We start from the raw sequence: 19,235 nt of genomic DNA on the forward strand, positions 1-19,235 counted from the left end.
CTGCCTCCTGAAATCTGGCCTCTAGCAGTCGTAGGAAGTCATCTGCGTCATGCATTTGGGGGGGGGGGGCTTCTCTTGTGGAGGGTTGCTAGCCATCCTCTTGCTTTTATCTCCAGCCCCTCAGAAATGGCGTTCACCATGGCTCTAGGGGAGGGGTAGAGGTGTCCATAACGTTCTAGGTGAATCTTAGCTGAGTCAAGGAATAGAGCTAGCTGGTCTGGGTCCCCATCAAGTTTCCCCCTGATCAGGGGTAGTTCATAGAGCTCTGCTCTGCCCTCTTCCTTTTACACTCTGTAAATCTGCTTGAGGTGGCTGACCTTCCTCCCTGGCTCTAGTTCGTGCAGAAGGAGGAAAGAGATACCTGCTGCATGTGGGAGGCACTGGCTGCCACTGTGAGCTCTTTCTTCTGCTGGGTAGAGGAGGAGGGTGTAATCTCGCCTACTTCTCCTCACACCAGAAGGCTCTGTGGGAGATCCCCTCTGTTTTGGGCAGCATGATGGTCAAATTCCTCCCTTAGCTCTATGGATCTCCCCAGGGATCCTGACAGGAGCTTTGGGGCTCTGTCTTGTTCCCAGTCCCACATCCATTCCACTCTTATCAGCTCACTCAGGGCCCTTCCTTCTTTTTTAAGCTGGGGGAGCTCACCTTCCAAAGCTGTGGGAAGTTTTGTTTCCTTTCTTTGCTCAGGCCTCTCAGCTTCACTTGTGATTACATCCTCAGCTTCTTTTTTGTAGCTGGGCTGCTTCTAGCAGGCTTTCTTCCGAGAGGCTCCCCTCTGCCATTTTAACCTGACTATCTCCATGCATTCCAGGTGTCGAGAAGCAATTGAAGAGGCCGGGGGTCAGGTATCCCAGAATGTTGAATTTTTAGAGTATCGGCTGTCTGTCAGGGCTCCAACAAATCCACCTTCATTCAAATCAAAAGTCTCAAGCCACATCTCAGAAAAAGTAAATTGGTTTATTAGAAATTGCCATGTTGGCACGTGGCTGGGTGCAGCCAATACTAAATCACATCATACATTTCTCCCTTGACCCTGGTCTTTCCCCCAGCCCTTGGATGTGACTTCTCCAATGGGACACATACGTCTTCATCATGCTCTCCATAAACCTTCTTATGCTCCGACAACTTTGGGCTACTGAGGTGATTATCTAGGCATTTCAAGAATGCCTTGTTTTCCCCTACTCCCTTTTTTCTGGCAGCTAAAAAGACCAAAGGAGTATCTTTTTAATTGACATCAGGATCAGCTCAGCTTTATACAAAATTAAACACCTAGGCTATGGACTACAAATGAATCAAAAGAAGCATCTTGAGGTCATTTTAAAGAATAGCAATTCTTCAGTCCACAATTAGTGGGATTCAAAAAATTTTTACTACTGGTTCTGTGGGTGTGGCTTGGTGGGCATCTCAGGGGAAGGATACTGCAAAATCTCCAGTCAGAGGTAGAATTTGCTGGTTCTCTGAACTACTCAAAATTTCCACTATCCAGAACTGCTCAGAACCTGCTGAATACCACCTCTGGAGTAACTGCTAAATTCACAAATTAAAGGAAATCTTTTCTCTGAAATGATATCCTCTTCATTTACTAAACTCACCACCATAGAACTGTGAGCCTATTGGTCTTTTTTAAGTACAACTATTTACAGAAAAAATAGTACAATTTTTAATGGAAATCTGGAATCTGAGTGCATTAGATAATTAGAAACATAAATAAACAAACAATAAACAAACAAACAAATAAATAAATAAGCCTTATTGCTACTCTCATCTAGTAGAGTAGTTACACATTTTGGATCTCAAATGAGGCTTCCATCTCTTTCATCTCTTCAACAGACTGGTGGTCATGCTCAACTGCGTTTGGACACATTTGTTATTATTTAGACCAATTTGGCAAGGGCAGTATGATGCATACATTTTAAAAACCTCATTCAAAGCACATGAGACAGTGCCACCTGTAGCTTCCTCTAGTGTTACTCAGATGTTCTGGAAGCAGTTAGAAGTCTCTCTCTTATAAAAAGAATTTTACAAATCTTTATTTCTGAAAAAACATTTTAAAGAAACATTTTATTGATTTACACAAGCAAGGTTACAAACTTTTTTTTTTCTGTATCTGGAAAATTTAGTTAGGATTAGAAATACATAATACACAATTTCCCAGACTTTCCCAGACTTTCAGACTCATGGAAAGTCCTGGCAGAACACTTAAAGTAGGCTTCTCCAAGGGCCAAAAAAAATATGTATTCCCAATATTTCCTCCACTGGATAAATACAAACTGTTCAAGGAACGAGGCAATAGAAGACTTTATAGGATGCAAGCATTGGCTGTTAGCTTCTATTGATTATAGTTTGCTGAATGGTATAATTGAAATTTCAACTATTTTAAATGAAATAAATTCAATCCTTTCTTCTTCAGCTCATGAGCTTACCCCAATTAGAAAACATAAACAGTGTTGTAAAAATAGTGCATACCATGTCACTTAAAATCAAAAGACAATTTGTATTACTCTTACTACTTACATAGAATGTAAAGGATTGTCTTTAAATTCTTTAAAATGTTAGGAAATGACTTGGGATTTGTACTTGATTTGAAGTTGCATGATGTAACTATTAAACTGACTTTGGAAACTTATCAAGAATTAGTTATAGGCTATACTATAGCCATCAAATATACTAAGCAAACATTTTTCTAAATTTGTTGGAAAAGATCATTAAATTAATACATATTCCCATCTGTTAGCAATGGCCATTTACTTGTTCATTTGGTTGAAAGTTATTTTTTTTAAGGGAAGACATGTTACTATATTGGGCAATTAATGCTAGCACAGCTTTATTGTTCAGTTCTGTCAAATCATGAAGAATGCCGTAATGGCCTAGAGGTGAAGATGCTCACTTGGAAGCTTGAGAGCAGGGGTGGGATGCTACCAGTTCTGCCCAGTTCTATAGAACCAGTAGCTCTGAAGAGCAGCAGACACTGAACCTGTTCTGTGTTTGCTTCTGTTTGGCCCACCCGCCAGCTGGGCTCTTACCTGTCCTTTATTTCCTGCTTTTACAACCTCAGCTGCTTTGCGCGGCACAGCTGAGGTTGAAAAATCAGGAAAAAAGTTGCTTTTCAAACACTGCACCCGCAAAACATAGTCATCGAACCAGTAGTAACACCAGTTGAATCCCACCCCTGGTTGAGAGTTCAAAAAGGGCACAAAGAGAAAATGCCTGCTGCAAACTCTGTGTAGGCATCAGGAAAGGCTACCCAGTAAACGCTCAACTCCATTCAGTCCCCCTGATTCCACCCCAAATGAAGGATTATGGGGTTGTTAAAAGAAAAAATAAAATAAAATAGGACAATAGAAGAAATTAATTTTTGTTTCTAGTGACCAGGATTATTACTGAAAAACACTGGAAAACTGCATTGTTCTTTTAGTACAATTATATTTGAAGATGTAGAAAATAGTACTGGTTGAAAAATTAAGGCAGCACCAAATACAATTGGATAGTTCTTTAATGAAAGATAATTTTAATCTCATTTGATCTCTATCTTTTAATTCATATTAGCAATTTTTAATATAGGTCGTCCTTACAACTATTTGTTTAGTAACCATATAAAGTTACAACAGCACTGAAAAAAGTGATTTATAATTATTTTTCACACTTAAAACCATTGTCCCATGGTCATATGATAAACATTTACAGGCTTGGCGACTGGCATGTATTTATGGCAGTTGCCATGTCCCAGGGTCATGTGATTACCTTTTGCAACCTGACAATCAACGGGGAAGCTAGATTGACCTAACAACTGTGTTACTAATTTAACAACTGCTTGTGATTACATGTGATTCATTTAACAACTGTGATAAGAAAGATTGTAGCATGGGACAAAACTCACTTAACAACTGTCTTGCTTAACGACAGGTTTTGAGCTCAATTATTTCTGCTACATGAAACTTCTGGGGTAGTGAATCTGGAAAATGAATTTTAAAAAATTGAATTTTTGCTTTTGTATAATTTGTTTTATTTTGTTGTTCTTTTATATTTTCTATTGAACATTTTATAATTTATATTGAAAAATATTTTCAAATATTTTTATTTTTAAATAAAATTTAATAGTAAAATAATAAAATAAAACAAAATGTTTCATTCCCCCTTTCCCACACATGGCTTCTAAAAGTTGTCCTGTTCTGCCTACCTAGATGTAGTTTCCATTTTAATTTTATCTTCATTCTTTCTTCTTTCTCCTCTTCCCTTACAATCACAAAGTACAGAGATGATTGACAGTTTATGAATGTAAGGGAAGAGTAGGATGCTTATCCTTTTGACTGTAATGGTATCTCATGAAAAGAAGAAAAGTATATTCAGATGGGGGATAGAGACTAACAGTGAGCAGGAAGTTGTTCAGAGGAGAGATCAAAAAGGGAAAATAATCATCAAAGAGATGTAAAAATGAAAGCACAACCTCTCACCACACTATGAATTAAAAACAGCTGTGTAAAAGCAAGAGAAAATGAGAATGAATTTCTAATACTGCACTTTCAGGGTGGACAATTAGCTATAGTTACTTCATTCTTACAGTAGCCCCAGATGTAACTACCCTCCCTGATCTCCGGGTCATTATTGGGACCTTCTGCTCAGCTCACTTTTACTTTACAAGCCTCATTCTCCAACACAAATTCTTGTTTTCCTAATGTGATATGAATCTGTTATTTTTTCCTTTTGGAAGAGATATGATCAGGTCTTGTGAGTCAAGTTTGGAAGCTTTTCTTTGTCTCACTGACCTCAGTTGAATTTTCCTGATGGAGGGTTGGAAGTGCAGTATGTTGGCCAACTTTCTTACCCAGGGCAACCTGTGCTTGAGGCAGCCCAGTCTGCTGATCCATAGAGACAGTTGGAATTACTTTGTGTTCTGATATTCTATCAGTGAGATTCTGTTTATTTGATTCCATCTGAAAGGTCCTCTCAAAGCAGCATGGTTTTATTAAGTCAATTCCAGATGCTCTGGGAACCCAACAAGGGGGCAGCATGCTGGATGTCAACTGACCTGAAAAACTAATTGGTTTTTTAGCCTGATCCACACAAGGCAGTAGGGAATGGGTGGGTTCCAGAAAATCCATGTCTGTAAAGCTGCCCACCTCTTCATAGACAGGCTCTGACTCAGCTGGCTCCTGCTGTTCTTGATGCATTTTCATTGGCTGTAAGGGGTCAAGACAGAAAGTGTGAGATTTGTTCTTTGAGCTCGAGGTAAAAAAGGGGAAAAAAGATTCTGCGTTCATGATAGGCTGCTTTGATTTTGGGGCTTCAGTTGAGGATCTTATTGTACAGGCTGAGCCAAACAAGCTACTCAGAAATCTATGCATTGGCTTGAGGTACCACGAACACTTGGGATTGGGGTGGGATTCTACCAGTTTACACCTGTTCGCTAGAACTGGCTGTTAACATTCTAAGCAGTTCGGAGAACTGGTTGTTAGAAGAAATTACTGACCTAATCCTGTAAGGAATGCAGGAAGGAAACATTCTGGTGTTGCTTACAGAAACTGCCTCTCCATTAACCTTTATTACATTCTTGGCAGGACTAGACTTCCTGTCTCAGAAACCACTCTGGAGGTTTTTTTTCCCCTCCTTTGCTGGTACTTTGCTTGTGTGGAGTGACCATTCAGTTACAATGGCACTGAAAAAAGTGACTTATGATCATTTTTCACACTTACAACTGTTGCAGCCACAGTCATGAGAGGCCAGGAGAGGAGATGCATGCCTCAATGTGAGTGATATTGAGTTGGCCACGCCCAGCCAATAACATGACCACCAAGCCATGCCCACCAACTAAGCCACACCCACAGAACCAGTTGTTAAAAATTTTGAATCCCACCCCTGCTTGGGATCAACCCAAACTAATAAAAATGTTTATTTGGCCTTGTGTTTTGGATATCAACTAATAATTACTTTTTGCTATGTTTTGTGTTTTAGATTCTAACAAAAGGCCTCAGTGCTTTTTGAAATATTTTTTTACTTGAAGGCAAATCAGAACATTCAAATCAGTCTTGGTTCCTGGTGACTGCCTGGGGATATCCCTGCAATTTTCTTAGCAAGTTTTCAGGAGTGGTTTGTTTGTGTAATTATTCTCCATGTAAATGTTTTCATTTTAAGTCATATTTAAAAAATACAATTGTGTAGCCATTTTTTTAGATGCTCTAGGAATTGCACCCAAAATGTCTACAGTTATTTGTAGCTCAGGAATATCCAGTTGTGCACTTCTGATTTAAGAGCTGCCTTCATAGCCCCAATGTAAGAATTCATATGGAATTTATAATATACCAAACTATGGCTTTAATAAATCAACAAATACTTACAAAGAACATGGACAATATCCTTCGGGTATGTAAGCGATGCTGAATGAAAAAGAAGAAAAAGTAGACAGATGAAGCTGTAACAATTTATCCACAAAAAAGCAGGAAAATAAAAGGACATAATCTGAAGAATTTCTGCACATAGTTCGTACAAGAAAGAAAGGTAATCTATCCTTTGTGAAGAAGGTTATGCAACAGATGCGCTGAAGATTACAATCTATGTCACATATTGGTCAGAAAGGGCCTGCTTTAAAAGAATAAATTATATTATATATATTTTGAATTAAGAAATGCCAATTTAAATTATCGAATGCTTTTTCAGCATCCAAAAACATAAATGCAAATTGTTTTTCCGGGTGGGCTTCATAGTATTCTGAAATGTCTATCACCGTTCTTAAATTATTCTTAATTTGTCGAAATGGGAGAAATCCGTTTTGATCTTCATGGATATAAGTGTTTAAAACCTGTTTTAATCTATTGGCTATTATAGAAGAGAATAATTTGTAATCTGCATTCAGGAGCGAAATTGGTCTATAATTATTAATAAGTCTGTGGTCTAGGTCCTCCTTCGGGATCAGCGAAATTAAGGCTCCCCTCCACGAGTCCGGCATCTTGGCTGCTAAGAGTACCTCATTAAATACATCCAGCATCAGTGGTCCAATTTGTTCTATGATAATTTTGTAAAGTTCTACCGGTATCCTGTCCGGTCCTGGTGCTTTATTGTTACTTTGCTTCTCTATTGCTGACTTCAGTTCGGACCATGTTATATTTTGGTTTAATAATTCTATCTCTTCCTCTCCAATTGCTTTATCATTCGCTTCCTCCAGGTATTTCATTATTTTATCCTCAGAGACTTCTTCTTTTTTGTATAAATTCCCAAAGTAATTAAAAGTGATCTCTTTTTTCTTCTCTATCTCCTCATGCATATTGCCCCCCTCGTCCATTAATTGGTGTATCAATCTTTTTTCTTTCGTTTTCTTAAGTTTGTGGGCTAACCATCTCCCTAGCTTGTTTGCATGCTCAAAGTAGATTTGTTTAGTCATTTTCAGACTAATCTCCAATTTTTCTTGTTCCAGTAAATTAAGTTTGTGTTTAGTTGTTATTAACTGGTTCTGTATTCTTTGGTTTTTGGGGTTCTTTTGTAATTGAGTTTCTAAATCCTTAATTTCTTGTTGTAGGTTACTTTGTTGGGCATACTTTCTTTTATTTCTCATAGCATTGTAAGAGATTGTTATTCCTCTTATAAATGCCTTTAATGTGTCCCATATATTTTGTTTCGAAGTTAGATCATTATTATTTTCCTTTAAGAAGAAGTTCAGTTCTTCTTTCAGTTTATTAGTATATTCTTCTTCTTTTATTAAATGAGTGTTAAAAGTCCATCTTTTCTTTGGTTTTCTTCTACCCCTCCAGGTTATTTGAATTGGGTTGTGGTCAGCCCAGTCATTTGGTAAGATTTCACTATCTTTGATTTCATTAATTAATTCACCATTTATCCAAGCCATATCTATTCTTGTCCAAATTTTGTGTGGGTTAGAATAATAAGTAAACTGTTCTTTTTTGGGATTTAATTTTCTCCAGATATCTACCAGATTCATTTCATTCAACATATCCTTACATGGCTTAGAGAATTCTCTATTTCCTTTTTTGTTCTTACTCCTATTACTATGATCCTTCCGGTAGTCAGCAATAGAGTTGAAATCGCCAATCAGAATAATATTACCATTTTCAAATTCTGTTATTTTTTGATGGAGATGTTTAAAAAATTTACCTTGATCATCATTTGGGGCATAGATTACTACCAGTAAGAGTGTAATGCCATTAATCGAGATTTGTACCACCAGAGTTCTTCCTACAGGGTCCGCCCAGATTAACTCCGCTTTTAAGTCATCTCTCACATAGATTGCAATACCTTTCTTTTTGTGTTTATCTGTTGGTGCTGTAAATAATTTTCCCAGTTTCGGACAATCTAGGAATTTCTCCTCACTTTTCCTAATGTGTGTTTCTTGTATGCAAATTATATCAACATTTTGTTTTATTAGTTTGGTTAGAATCCTTTTCCTTTTAGCTCTTGAATTTAGGCCGTTTATATTAATGGAAAGAATTTTCCTTCCTTCGTCCATTTACTTAAGTCTGCCTCGCTTTTTGTCTCGTAACTCTACGGCTCTCTTCTTGTGGTTGATATGGAGTTGTTTCTTCTCTTTCTCGTTGTAAGTTGTCTTTCCCTTGAATTTGGACAGATCTTTCTTCTTTGTTCCTGTGGCGGTTACGATCTTCCTGCATATTCCTTTGGATTTTCTCCCTAGTGAGTTGATCCTCCGTGGTTGTTAGCTGTTCTAGGAAGTTTTGTGCTTGTTCTATTGAGTCTATTTTAATTTTCCTTCCCTTCCACGATATTAGCATCCCTTCTGGGATTAGCCATTTAAATGAGATTTCGTTTTTATTTAAGTAATTGGCTAAAAATTTATATTCTTGCCTTATGGCCCTCACTTTTCTTGGAATCTGCTTGAGAATTATGATCTCTTTGCCCTTATATAATATTCTCTCATCTCTGGCCTTTCTATGTATTAGGTCTCTCATACATCTTCTTGAAAAGTGGATATGGATCTCCCTTGGGCAATTGTGACGCCTTGCATAACTGGTATTCACCCTATAGATTTCATCAAATTCCTTGAGTAAGTCATCTTTCTCTTTTTCAACTAGTTCAGCCAACAAACCTGCCATTAATTGTTCTAATTCTTCATTTTTGGATTCCTCCATGTTTTGGAACCTTAAGTATGCAGCTCCTCTGTCCATCTCAAGTTGGACCAAGGAATCTTCCATTTCTCTATTAACATTTTTGAAATCTTCCTCAGTCCTTTCTAGGTTCCTCTCCGCTTGTTCCGTCCTCTTCTCTATTTCTTTTATTTTTAATTCAGTTCTTTCCATGGCCAATTGCATTGTCCCAACCCTATCTTCAACTCTCTGTATATCTGCTCTCATCTCCTCTTTTAATTTACCCATTTCTTCCTCCAGTTCGCTAATATCTGCTCTGGTCTCATTAAGATTCCTAATCATAATCTCCTGCATTCTAGACATTGATTCTTGCATTGATTCTTGCAGGGATAATAATGTCGCTTGTAGGTTGGCATTAGTAACAGTCGGTTGTTTTTCTCCTACCAAGGTCTCTTCTATAGTTTTCTGCGTTGTTGGGGAGGCAGTTGCCAGAGTTGTCATCAAGGTCTGGTTGTTCTTCCTTCCTGTTTTCAGGGCCGTGGTTGTTGTGGAAGTCATCTCTGATAAGATTTGTTTTTGCAATTGGACAATGTTAAGAATATTATCCCAAATCACCATTCGATGTAATGGCCCTTTAAGTGTGATTACAAATCTATTTGTTAAGCTTACACACCAGATAATTTTAGGTCTCTTTCTTCGGCCCAATCTGTCATTCAGGCAAATTAAATTCCACTTCAATAGAGAGTTATCAGATACTATACAATACTATACAATATATAATATGAATCTTGGCACCAGATTTGAAAATGTCATCACTACAATTTACCACACTCAACAGGCAAACATTCTAATAAATGGGGAACAAACTGGCCCGATAAAAATAGAAAAAGGGGTAAGACAGGGTTGCCCTCTCTCCCCTCTGCTTTTCATATTTGCCCTAGAATCTCTTCTGACGTACATTAGGCAAAATTTGAGAATTAGAGGCTTGAGGATCAAATCTGAAGAATATAAAGTACAGGCTTTCGCTGATGATTTGGTTTTTTTTCTGGAGGAGCCCATAGAAAAAGGACACAACTTATTAGAAGAACTAGAACGATTTGGAGAAGTCACGGGATTTAAAATAAACAGGGGAAAAACAAAATTAATGACTAAAAATTTAACAGGAGACCAGAATAAAGAGCTAGAGACAACAATGGGAATACAAGTGACAAAAAAAATTAAATACTTAGGAATTTGGCTAACTCCACAAAGCAAATCGTTAAAAGAAAACAATTATGACAAACTTCTCCAACAATCTAAGAAAGACTTAGATTTCTGGAGCAATTTACAACTTTCCTTATTGGGCAGGATTGCTTTGATTAAGATGAATATTCTGCTAAAATTTCTATACTTATTCCAGACAATTCCAATCAAATTAAATAAAAAAATTTTTATGGAACTAAACAAGATAACATTGAATTTCATTTGGCAGGGGAAAAAAGCTAGGATTAACGTAAAAGCCCTACAAGATCTGAAAAGCAGAGGAGGGTTAGCCTTGCCAAACTGGGAAATATATCATACGTCAGCCACCCTACTATGGATAAAGGATTGGGTAAACCTAACCAACAAAAGAACACTAGTATTAGAAGGCCACGATATGCAGAAAGGATGGCATGCCTTTCTGTGGGAATCTGGGAAACCCAGGCAATCATATTTCCATAGGCATCTTATCAGGGACTCTTTATTAACTAATTGGAAAAAAGTACGTAAAAAACTTTATCTAAAAATACCGATTTGGCTATCTCCAATGGAAGCGATAGTACACCCTAATAATTTGGATATAACTAAAATGATTAAGTACGAAAATTTATTAGACCCACAAGGAAAGCTGAAAACACGACAAGAATTACAAGAGCGAGGATTTATAATTGATCAATGGGTGTATCTTCAAATTCATAGTAGATACAAACAAGACATCAAGGAATTTGGAATCTACAATAAATTACAGACTCTAGACAAAATTCTACTAGGACCGAGTAAAAAAAATATATCTAAATTTTACAAATATTTATTAGAAACAGAACTAGGACAAGAAATTGTCAAGGGAAATATGATTGCGTGGAGCAGAAATGTGGGTAGGAGCATTACCCTAGCAGAATGGGAAAAGATCTGGAACAGGAACATTAAGATCACGAAATCAGCAGCTTATAAAGAAAACTTATATAAAATGTTTTATAGATGGCACCTGCCCCCTTCGAGATTGGCGAAGATGCACCCCAACACGAGCCCCAAGTGTTGGAAGTGTCAATACATAGAAGGTACCTTCTTCCACATGTGGTGGTCATGCAAGGAAACCCAGAAGTACTGGCAAAAAATTAGGCACTGGCTAGAGGAAATATCCATGGAACAAATTGAGTACAAACCAGAGTCCTTTCTTCTAGGAATTTTTGATAAACAAATATTCAAAAAATCGAAGTATATTACAATCCATATCTTAACCGCGGCCAGACTGGCATTTGCCCAGTGCTGGAAACTACCCTCTATCCCCACTGAACTTATGGTTATTCAGAAAATTTTACAATGCGCTGAAATGGACAAACTAACCCAAGCATTAAAAAATAAAGAATCTTCAACCTATTATAGCAATTGGAATCCTTTGTACATTTGGCTTAATCAAAGATAGATCACCTCTAAGAAAACTAAGGCCGAGGCCTCCGAGGCAGAGATAAAGAAAAGCACTGCCGCCGATAGTTTGGAAGAAGAAAAGATCTTACAGACAGTCACAAAAATATGGTTTTATTATAATTGTTTTCCCTACTTTTGTTTTCCCCACTTTCCCCCCCCTTCCCCTCCCTTTCCCTCTTTCCTCTCTCAAGCTTTCCTCTCTTTCCCTCTTGGCCTATGCCAAGACCTGTTCGTCTTTTTGTTGTATATAATTTGTAGCTGTGTTGTTGTTGTTTTTTAAAAAGTAAAACTAATAAAGTTTATTTAAAAAAAAAGAATAAATTAAATGCTTATTATCAACTGTAGGTTTTTGCTTCATGAGCAGTGGATGGTGGGGGTGCTGATGGATAAGGAGTACTTATTAAGGTGGAACATAAAAACATAGTGTTCCTGACAGTGACTATTAGGACAACACAACAGTTTGCATACAGACTTAATACATGAATTTCGTATTATGTCATACAATAAAATGATGTTCCTTGAGCCCACATAAACTCAAACTGACTGCATGATATAAATAAAATATATGCCTTGTGTGCTTTGTAGTTAGCTCGTTTCAAAAGTTTGGCTTCCAAGTGGAACCTTACCAAGGTTTGATTAACAGAAAGCATGACTGGATTACTGCAGTCTCCATGTAGGGAAATCAGGGGCATGGTGCCAAACGTAGGCTTGGTCAAGTCAGAAGAAGACCGTCGACGTAGATGAACTGGGCAGATTCTGTCATGCTACATGAAAGACAGGAAAAAAAAATTTTTTTGTTACTGGTAGTAGCATCAACAGCATGACTTGCTTATTAATTTCTTCTTCTCATGCACTTATTTATAGTGTTAGAGTACAGAGATTGCCCACTTGAGTTCTGGATTTTATAAATAGTCCTTAAATAATTTTAAGCATCAACCAGATCATCCATCAATTCAGGGTATAATGTATGATGGACACAAAAAATGAGTATCAAACCAATTTTTCCCATAAGAAACAATGTACATAAATGTAATACATTCCCAAACCAAAAATGCACATTGTAAGGCAATAAGTAAAAGGAGATACGGTTGTGTATAATTACTTTACATGAGAAATAACCCTAAAATTTAATGAATACTGTACTTAGATTGAATAAGATAAAAACTTCACTTTACCTGTACTGAGAAGAGGCCATGTCCTAATGAGATTGTCCTGTTCCAGTCTACATGCACAGACTCATGGGGAGGTTTAAAAACTTTATTAAGACAGGTCACACTCACACCAACTGCAAAATTGCCCTGAGTTCAAGTTTGCATGACATAGATGCAGGGCTGTAAAGTCTACATGTAAAGGCACAAATCTGCAAGTCCACACACACACACACACACACACACAGGTACAATCCAGAGTCTATATATGATATATCCATGTCAAGGTACAGGTCAAAAATCCGAAAAGCAAATCTGAAGTCCAAACATGCAGCCACATGAAGCAAAAGTCTAAAGTCGTGAAAACTGGAGTCAGAGTTGGAACATATGCAAGGCAGAGAAAACAGGCAATTGTTTCGACATCATGTTGCTCCATGTGTTGGGCTAAACAGGCATGCACCAGTGTAACACACTAGGAGGGACAAGGCTGCTGCCTCATGAATAGCCTTGCTGACTCCCCTATGTGTTCAGCCCCTATGTGTTCTAGGATCTGGGGGAGGAGGTGGTTCCTTTTCATTCCTGCTGACTGGCTGCAGGTGTGATCCTTTCCACCCTGTGCTTCTGACTGGGTATCTGAGCCTCTAGTACAGCTGCATCTCCCCTCTCCAGCCAGACATTCATTTGGTCATTCCCCTGTAGTTTTAGTCCTCCCATGGACTTGATTTTCTGGTCATTATCTAATGGGGCTAATAAGTATAGTTTCTTTGTTACCTTGAGATCTACATTTGTATGTCCCAGGAAGTTAAAACGGTTGCTATTATTTTGTCCTTGGTTTGAATTTTTATATATTCATTAATTCTTTGGTGCAAAGTTTGTCCTGTTTCTCCAATGCAGAATCCTGTGGGGCATTGCTGGCAGAATACAGCATATATCACATTGGAGGTACAACAGGTGGAGTCATCTCATGTGAAAGATTCCTGGCCCCTCCCTGCTCAGAGTGAATAGAGACCTTGCCATCTTGCTGGTATTCCCCCAGCTCTCCTCTGAAGTCAGCTCTCCCTCTTCATCTGGGGAAATAATTATACGGATGGTGGGAGGAGAGCAGTGGAGAGTTTGCATGTACTGTTGCTTGGAAGGAGAGTTCCCCTCCAATACCCTCCCCTACTATCAAGCACTTGCACTTCAGGTATTCTTTCTCTTTTCTGCCTTTTTTCAACTTCATCACAGGTTCTGAGTCTGACACACTTTTTGTCACTTTCACTAAAAACTTATCCAATGAGGACTGCTTCTGTCTTCTTTTCAGAATTTCTCGAAAGTGAAATTGTTTGGTCATTGGATAAATTCACATTTTTACTTGTTAGCATTTTTTCTAGATAGTACTTCTCCACAGTTTTGAACTTCTGCCCATTTTGCACACATTTCTAAATCAAGGAACTAGGGACATCCTCCCTTATCTTCTCTTCCCCTGAAGAAATCTCTTTAGCCACCTCTTGTTGCTTCTCCTGTAGTTCCTGCAGCTTCTCAGTGCTTCATGGATGAATTCATCAACAACCTTTTTATTAGCACTTGCTGCCTTGCCTCACAACGCTATGGATGCCAGTTTTTTTTTTTTATTCAAACAACCGTGCCTAGCTTTAAAAACATCAACGCTCGCCACTTGTTCCCAATTTGTTTTTCAAACGATCGACATGCAACTGTTTTGTTTTTTCACATATCATGTATTTTGACACACTGTCACCCATCAGCTGCATCTCATTTATCCAAATTAATATCAGTTTTTTAACTTCCTGGAATGTTTGGGAATGCTCCTTTGTCACTGCTTTAACTCTTTTCCTACCATCAGCCTTTTTAATTGCCTCTTTATTCTTAATACTGGTGGAGATTGTTATTCTAGACATACTGTATTCCCTAGCAAGATCGCTAATGTGAATATCACTCTCATATTTGCTTATTATTTGCAAAGTAATTTTGGGGGGTCAGTGCTATCTGTGTCATTTTCTTAGGATCCATGATTAGAAAAAAAGCATAAAAATCACAAAATGATTACAGAAGTTAAGATAAGATTGCTAGGGGGTCTGCATAGGACCAAGAGCTGTTGTGTGACTAACACGTGACCCTTTGTTTCAGCTGGAAAGGGCAGTGAGTCATGAGACAACCAACACCAACAAGTTCTAGCTTGCACATTGAGTACCAAGCAATGAGTAACCAGACAAAAATTTCATCTCAAAATGCATTAAGTACCAAATTCAATGACTTTCAAAGCAGTTGAGTACTGAAGATGAACTCAGATAAAACACAGGAGATGTAGATAGCAAACACAGTAGAGGTGGTATTCAGCAGGTTCTGACCAGTTCTGGAGAACCGGTAGTGGAAATTTTGATAACTGGCAAATACCACCTCTGACTGGAGATTTTACAGTAACCTTCCCCTGCCACGCCCACCAAACCACATCCACAGAACCAGTAGTAAAAATGTTTTGAATCCCACCACTGAAACACAGGATCAATCAAAAAGGATACAGATGACTATAGGCTAATGCTCAAAGTATGAGGAGCAAACACAGTGAACTTGAAATCCAAATACATGACACATATAATATTATTGCCATTACTGAAACTTGGTGGGATGAAACCCATGATTGGAATGTACAGCTGGAGAGATTCAGATTGTTGAAAAGAAACAAAACTAATGAAAGATAAGGTGGAGTTGCATTATATATAAAAAAGTTACACTGCTATGGAAATGCAAAACCCTCCCCAAAATCAAGGATGAAAATCTCCTTGAATGCATTTTGGATTAATATAAAACAACAAAAGAATGACATTGACATAGGTATATACCACAGACCACCTAACCAAATAAAAGAAATAGAACTTTTAGGTAATGTGTGCATGAAGCACACTGCAATGTAACAGGGGACTTGGAACTATTAACTGGGAGACAAACTCTGCATCTACATGTTTGTTATGAACTAGAAGATTTGCTATACTGGACTTAATTCTCACTAACAAGAGATGAAATGATAGAGAGGGTGTTGAAGTTACAGGAACTTTGGGGGAGAGTGACCATGTGACATTGGAATTCAATATAATGCAGGCACAAGCTGTAGAACAAAATTAAACTAGTGTCTTAGACTTAGATTTAGACTTGTTTGATTTCAACAAACTCAGAGACAGCTGGGGAAAATTCCATGGATGGAAATCTTTAAAGAGAAAACAATTCAAGAAGCTTTGGAAACTGAAACATGAAATTATAAAAGCCAATCTAGCACAATACTACTAAAAAGGAAAAAAATAACATCCCAGAAAAAAAGCAACATGGTTGCATAAAGAACGCTGATAAATTGAAAGATAAGAAGGATAAGTATAAAAAGCGAAAAGAGGGCTACATAACTAAATTAGACCACCAGCATATAATCTGAATCTGCAAAGATTCACAGGATGTTCTGACCTGACTCTCAAACACGACAAGCACATTGTTTTTAACTAATCATTCTGTGTATTAGGAGTGCCAGCAGCCCCAGCAAAGAGTCTCTCTCACAGTAGGCTAATGCAGTCTCAAAGAGCCTGTGGAAAGTGACGCTCATTCACTTTCGCCCTGAAAATGACTCCAACACACCAGGAGTCTCTCTCTCTCTTCCCACACTCATAAAGGAAGTTCTGGAGGGTGTGCCCATTCATTTCCAACATCAAACACAGACACAGACACACTCAGAAGGTACATCAACTCTCAGCGCAGCAGATTCCATGAAAGAATTCCAATAAGGTTTCAGACAGGATTCAGAAGTTCGGGCTATCAGTGGCTGACCAACAGGGAGACAAATAGTTGTCTGCCACACCTATTCATCTCTGCCCCCTGCCTTTTATCCTGAGACTTAAGCAGGGGCTTAGCTAGCAGTGGTGGCTCTTCCATCCTGATGATCGGCCCATAGATTCCTACTGCTCTCCTCTTCTCTGCCTTTTGTGCATCTGCATGTCAGGCACAGAACGCAGCTGTTCCTCCTCTTCCTCATCAGCCATCTTCGGACCTGGAGGCTATTGCCTCTCCATCTAGGGGCTGATGGACAGTCCAGGCTCCTCCTCTATATCTCTGACAGCTCCATTCCCTCTTCCCCCTCAGATGCTGGGTCCGCCTCCCACTCTGCCTCCCCACCTGGATTCAGCTGCCAATAGGTCACAACAGGAAAGCTAAGGTTCAGAATGAACTAAGACTTGCAACAAATGACAAAAATAATTTTAAAGGTTTCTTTCCTACGTGTAAAAAAAAGAAAGAAAGAAAGAAAGAAAACAACCAATCTACTAATGGGAGAAGATAGCAAGAAGATGACAGCAGCTTAATTCATTCTTTGCCCAAAAGGAAAAATTAGTCCAACCCATCAAAAGCAGTACCATAAAACAAAATACAAGACAAAATAAACAAGAAAATGGTCAAACAACATGTTAATCTTACTCTAGACAAGTTCAAATCATCACAGCCAGATGGATTACATCCCAGAGTTCTTTTTATATGTCGTTTTTTTATTTTATGTTGCTTATACGTATCAATGCATGAACAATGTGATACCTGGGTATCATACATTTTAGTACAAATAAACATAATATTACTCATAGTTATTACATTTCATTTTCATTGTTTCATATTGTTTAAACTTATCTAATACTACCGCCATTCAATTTCTAAATCTCCCTCTTTTTATTACATATATCTTGTTATATTAAAATATGTACATTGTTGTTCCCGTCTTATTTCTATTTCTATTCTTACTTTTATTCATGTTACCGTAGTATTCAAAGACGCTTCTTTTCTGTCTTCCATCTTTCACCTGCTTTATTATTTATATTTCTCTTATTTAACTCTTCAAATCTGTATATATTAAAGTTTCATCATTCTTTCATTGTTTAGTGTTTCAATATACAATTCTTATACCAATTACAATATCATTTAAACATATAGGGTAGATCTGTTCATATTCCTTCCATTCATCCAATCCATGTAATTCCACTATTAATACACATGCTTATATTAAAATATATTATTTCATTATCTAATTAGTCATTGATTAATTTTATTATTATTTATATTATTTTATTATTATTTATATTTTTATTAATTTTATTATTTCACTGCTAATCATTATATCATTATATAATCATTATATAACAATACCCTCATTCATTCTCTAATTTTCCAATTAATGCTTAGTTCTTATTCATAATTCCCATATTTCACTCTTCATATCTATTTGTATTAAAACATTATCCTAATGCTTATCACAATATGTACAAAATAATTATCCAGTCTATATAATTCTAACGTTAATACACATGTTTTGGCTTAAGTATGTTCTTAAAGAATCTTTTTTCCCCCCTCTCTTTTTTCTATCCATTGTCTCTTGCCTTATCAGTACTTTAAGTCTTATCCTTTTTTAAAAAAATAGCCTCTCATATTCTTCTCTTGGATCTTTAAGTTACTCTATCTACATCTGCAACCTGACTATTCTTTTTCTCTCCTATAACTTTATAACTTTCCTATAACTTTTTCTCTCCTCCCTATCCTTTTCCACTGTCTAATTTTAAAGTTATCTGTTCTAACACCTATCTCCTTTCCCCAAATATCTTCCTGTTTCTCCCATTCTCTTTTTAAGACTTTTTTAAATTATTTTCCTCCTGTTTAAATTCCTTAATCATTATTAGTTTTGATGATATCTCTTCCTTGTTGTCTTTTTTTCACTGGTTTCTCAGTTCTGCTTTTTCCTCCATTCTTTCTGCTGATTTTTTCCTTTCCTGAACATCCTGGTCTTTGCTCATTGTCCCTTGTATAATATTTTCCAGTTTTTGGACTATGCCATCAAATACTTCCACCATTGCCTTGTGTTGTCTCTGTATAAAATCCTTAATGCTTTGGAACGTCAGTTCCATCTCATTTAAAATTTCACTCATTTCCTCCTTGTGTTGCTTATTTTATTTTAGTAGCTCCCACTTTGAGCCAAAAGTCCAGGAACCATTTATTCAAGGCTGAACTTATACAAATCACAATTCTTTATATCTCACAAATAATCAGTCAAATCCATTTAAATAGGCCAGAGGATTATCCAAGCCTTCTCAAATCACTTTTATGGATTCAATCATATAACATAACATTCGGGGGTCTTTTAATTGAAAATCTTATTTTAATATTCAGGTCTCCAATGATCTTAGTGTAGATGAATATAATCCAATAGTTGTTTTCACAGTCCTTCAAATGGTTATTTCCAGGCTTGTATATTTTTCCTCTTGTCAGCAGATGGCACTCTCTACTTCAAAATGTTGTTACTGGGACTCCAATTTTAATTATTATTGATTATTTCAGATTATAATTCAAGTGAAAAAGCAGTATTAATTTT

At 37.2% G+C, this 19,235-nt stretch overlaps 1 protein-coding gene across 1 annotated transcript in view; it reads right to left on the minus strand.

The window, feature by feature from the left end:
- Positions 1 to 2,028: 2,028 nt before the first annotated feature.
- ARAP3 (ArfGAP with RhoGAP domain, ankyrin repeat and PH domain 3) overlaps positions 2,029 to 19,235 on the minus strand; it is a 185,556-nt gene continuing 168,349 nt past the window's right edge. Inside the window, exons 32-34 of the mRNA XM_026718719.2 lie at positions 12,332 to 12,469; positions 6,333 to 6,371; positions 2,029 to 5,177 (exon numbers count right to left, since the gene is read on the minus strand). Coding sequence (XP_026574504.2) covers positions 4,731 to 5,177; positions 6,333 to 6,371; positions 12,332 to 12,469 — 624 coding nt within the window. The 3' untranslated portion in view covers positions 2,029 to 4,730. The remainder of the gene's footprint in view (positions 5,178 to 6,332; positions 6,372 to 12,331; positions 12,470 to 19,235) is intronic.

The sequence above is a fragment of the Pseudonaja textilis genome, chromosome 3, assembly GCF_049901715.1.
Source record: "Pseudonaja textilis isolate UNSWEBS1 chromosome 3, rPseTex1.2, whole genome shotgun sequence".
Classification (NCBI taxonomy): domain Eukaryota; kingdom Metazoa; phylum Chordata; class Lepidosauria; order Squamata; family Elapidae; genus Pseudonaja; species Pseudonaja textilis.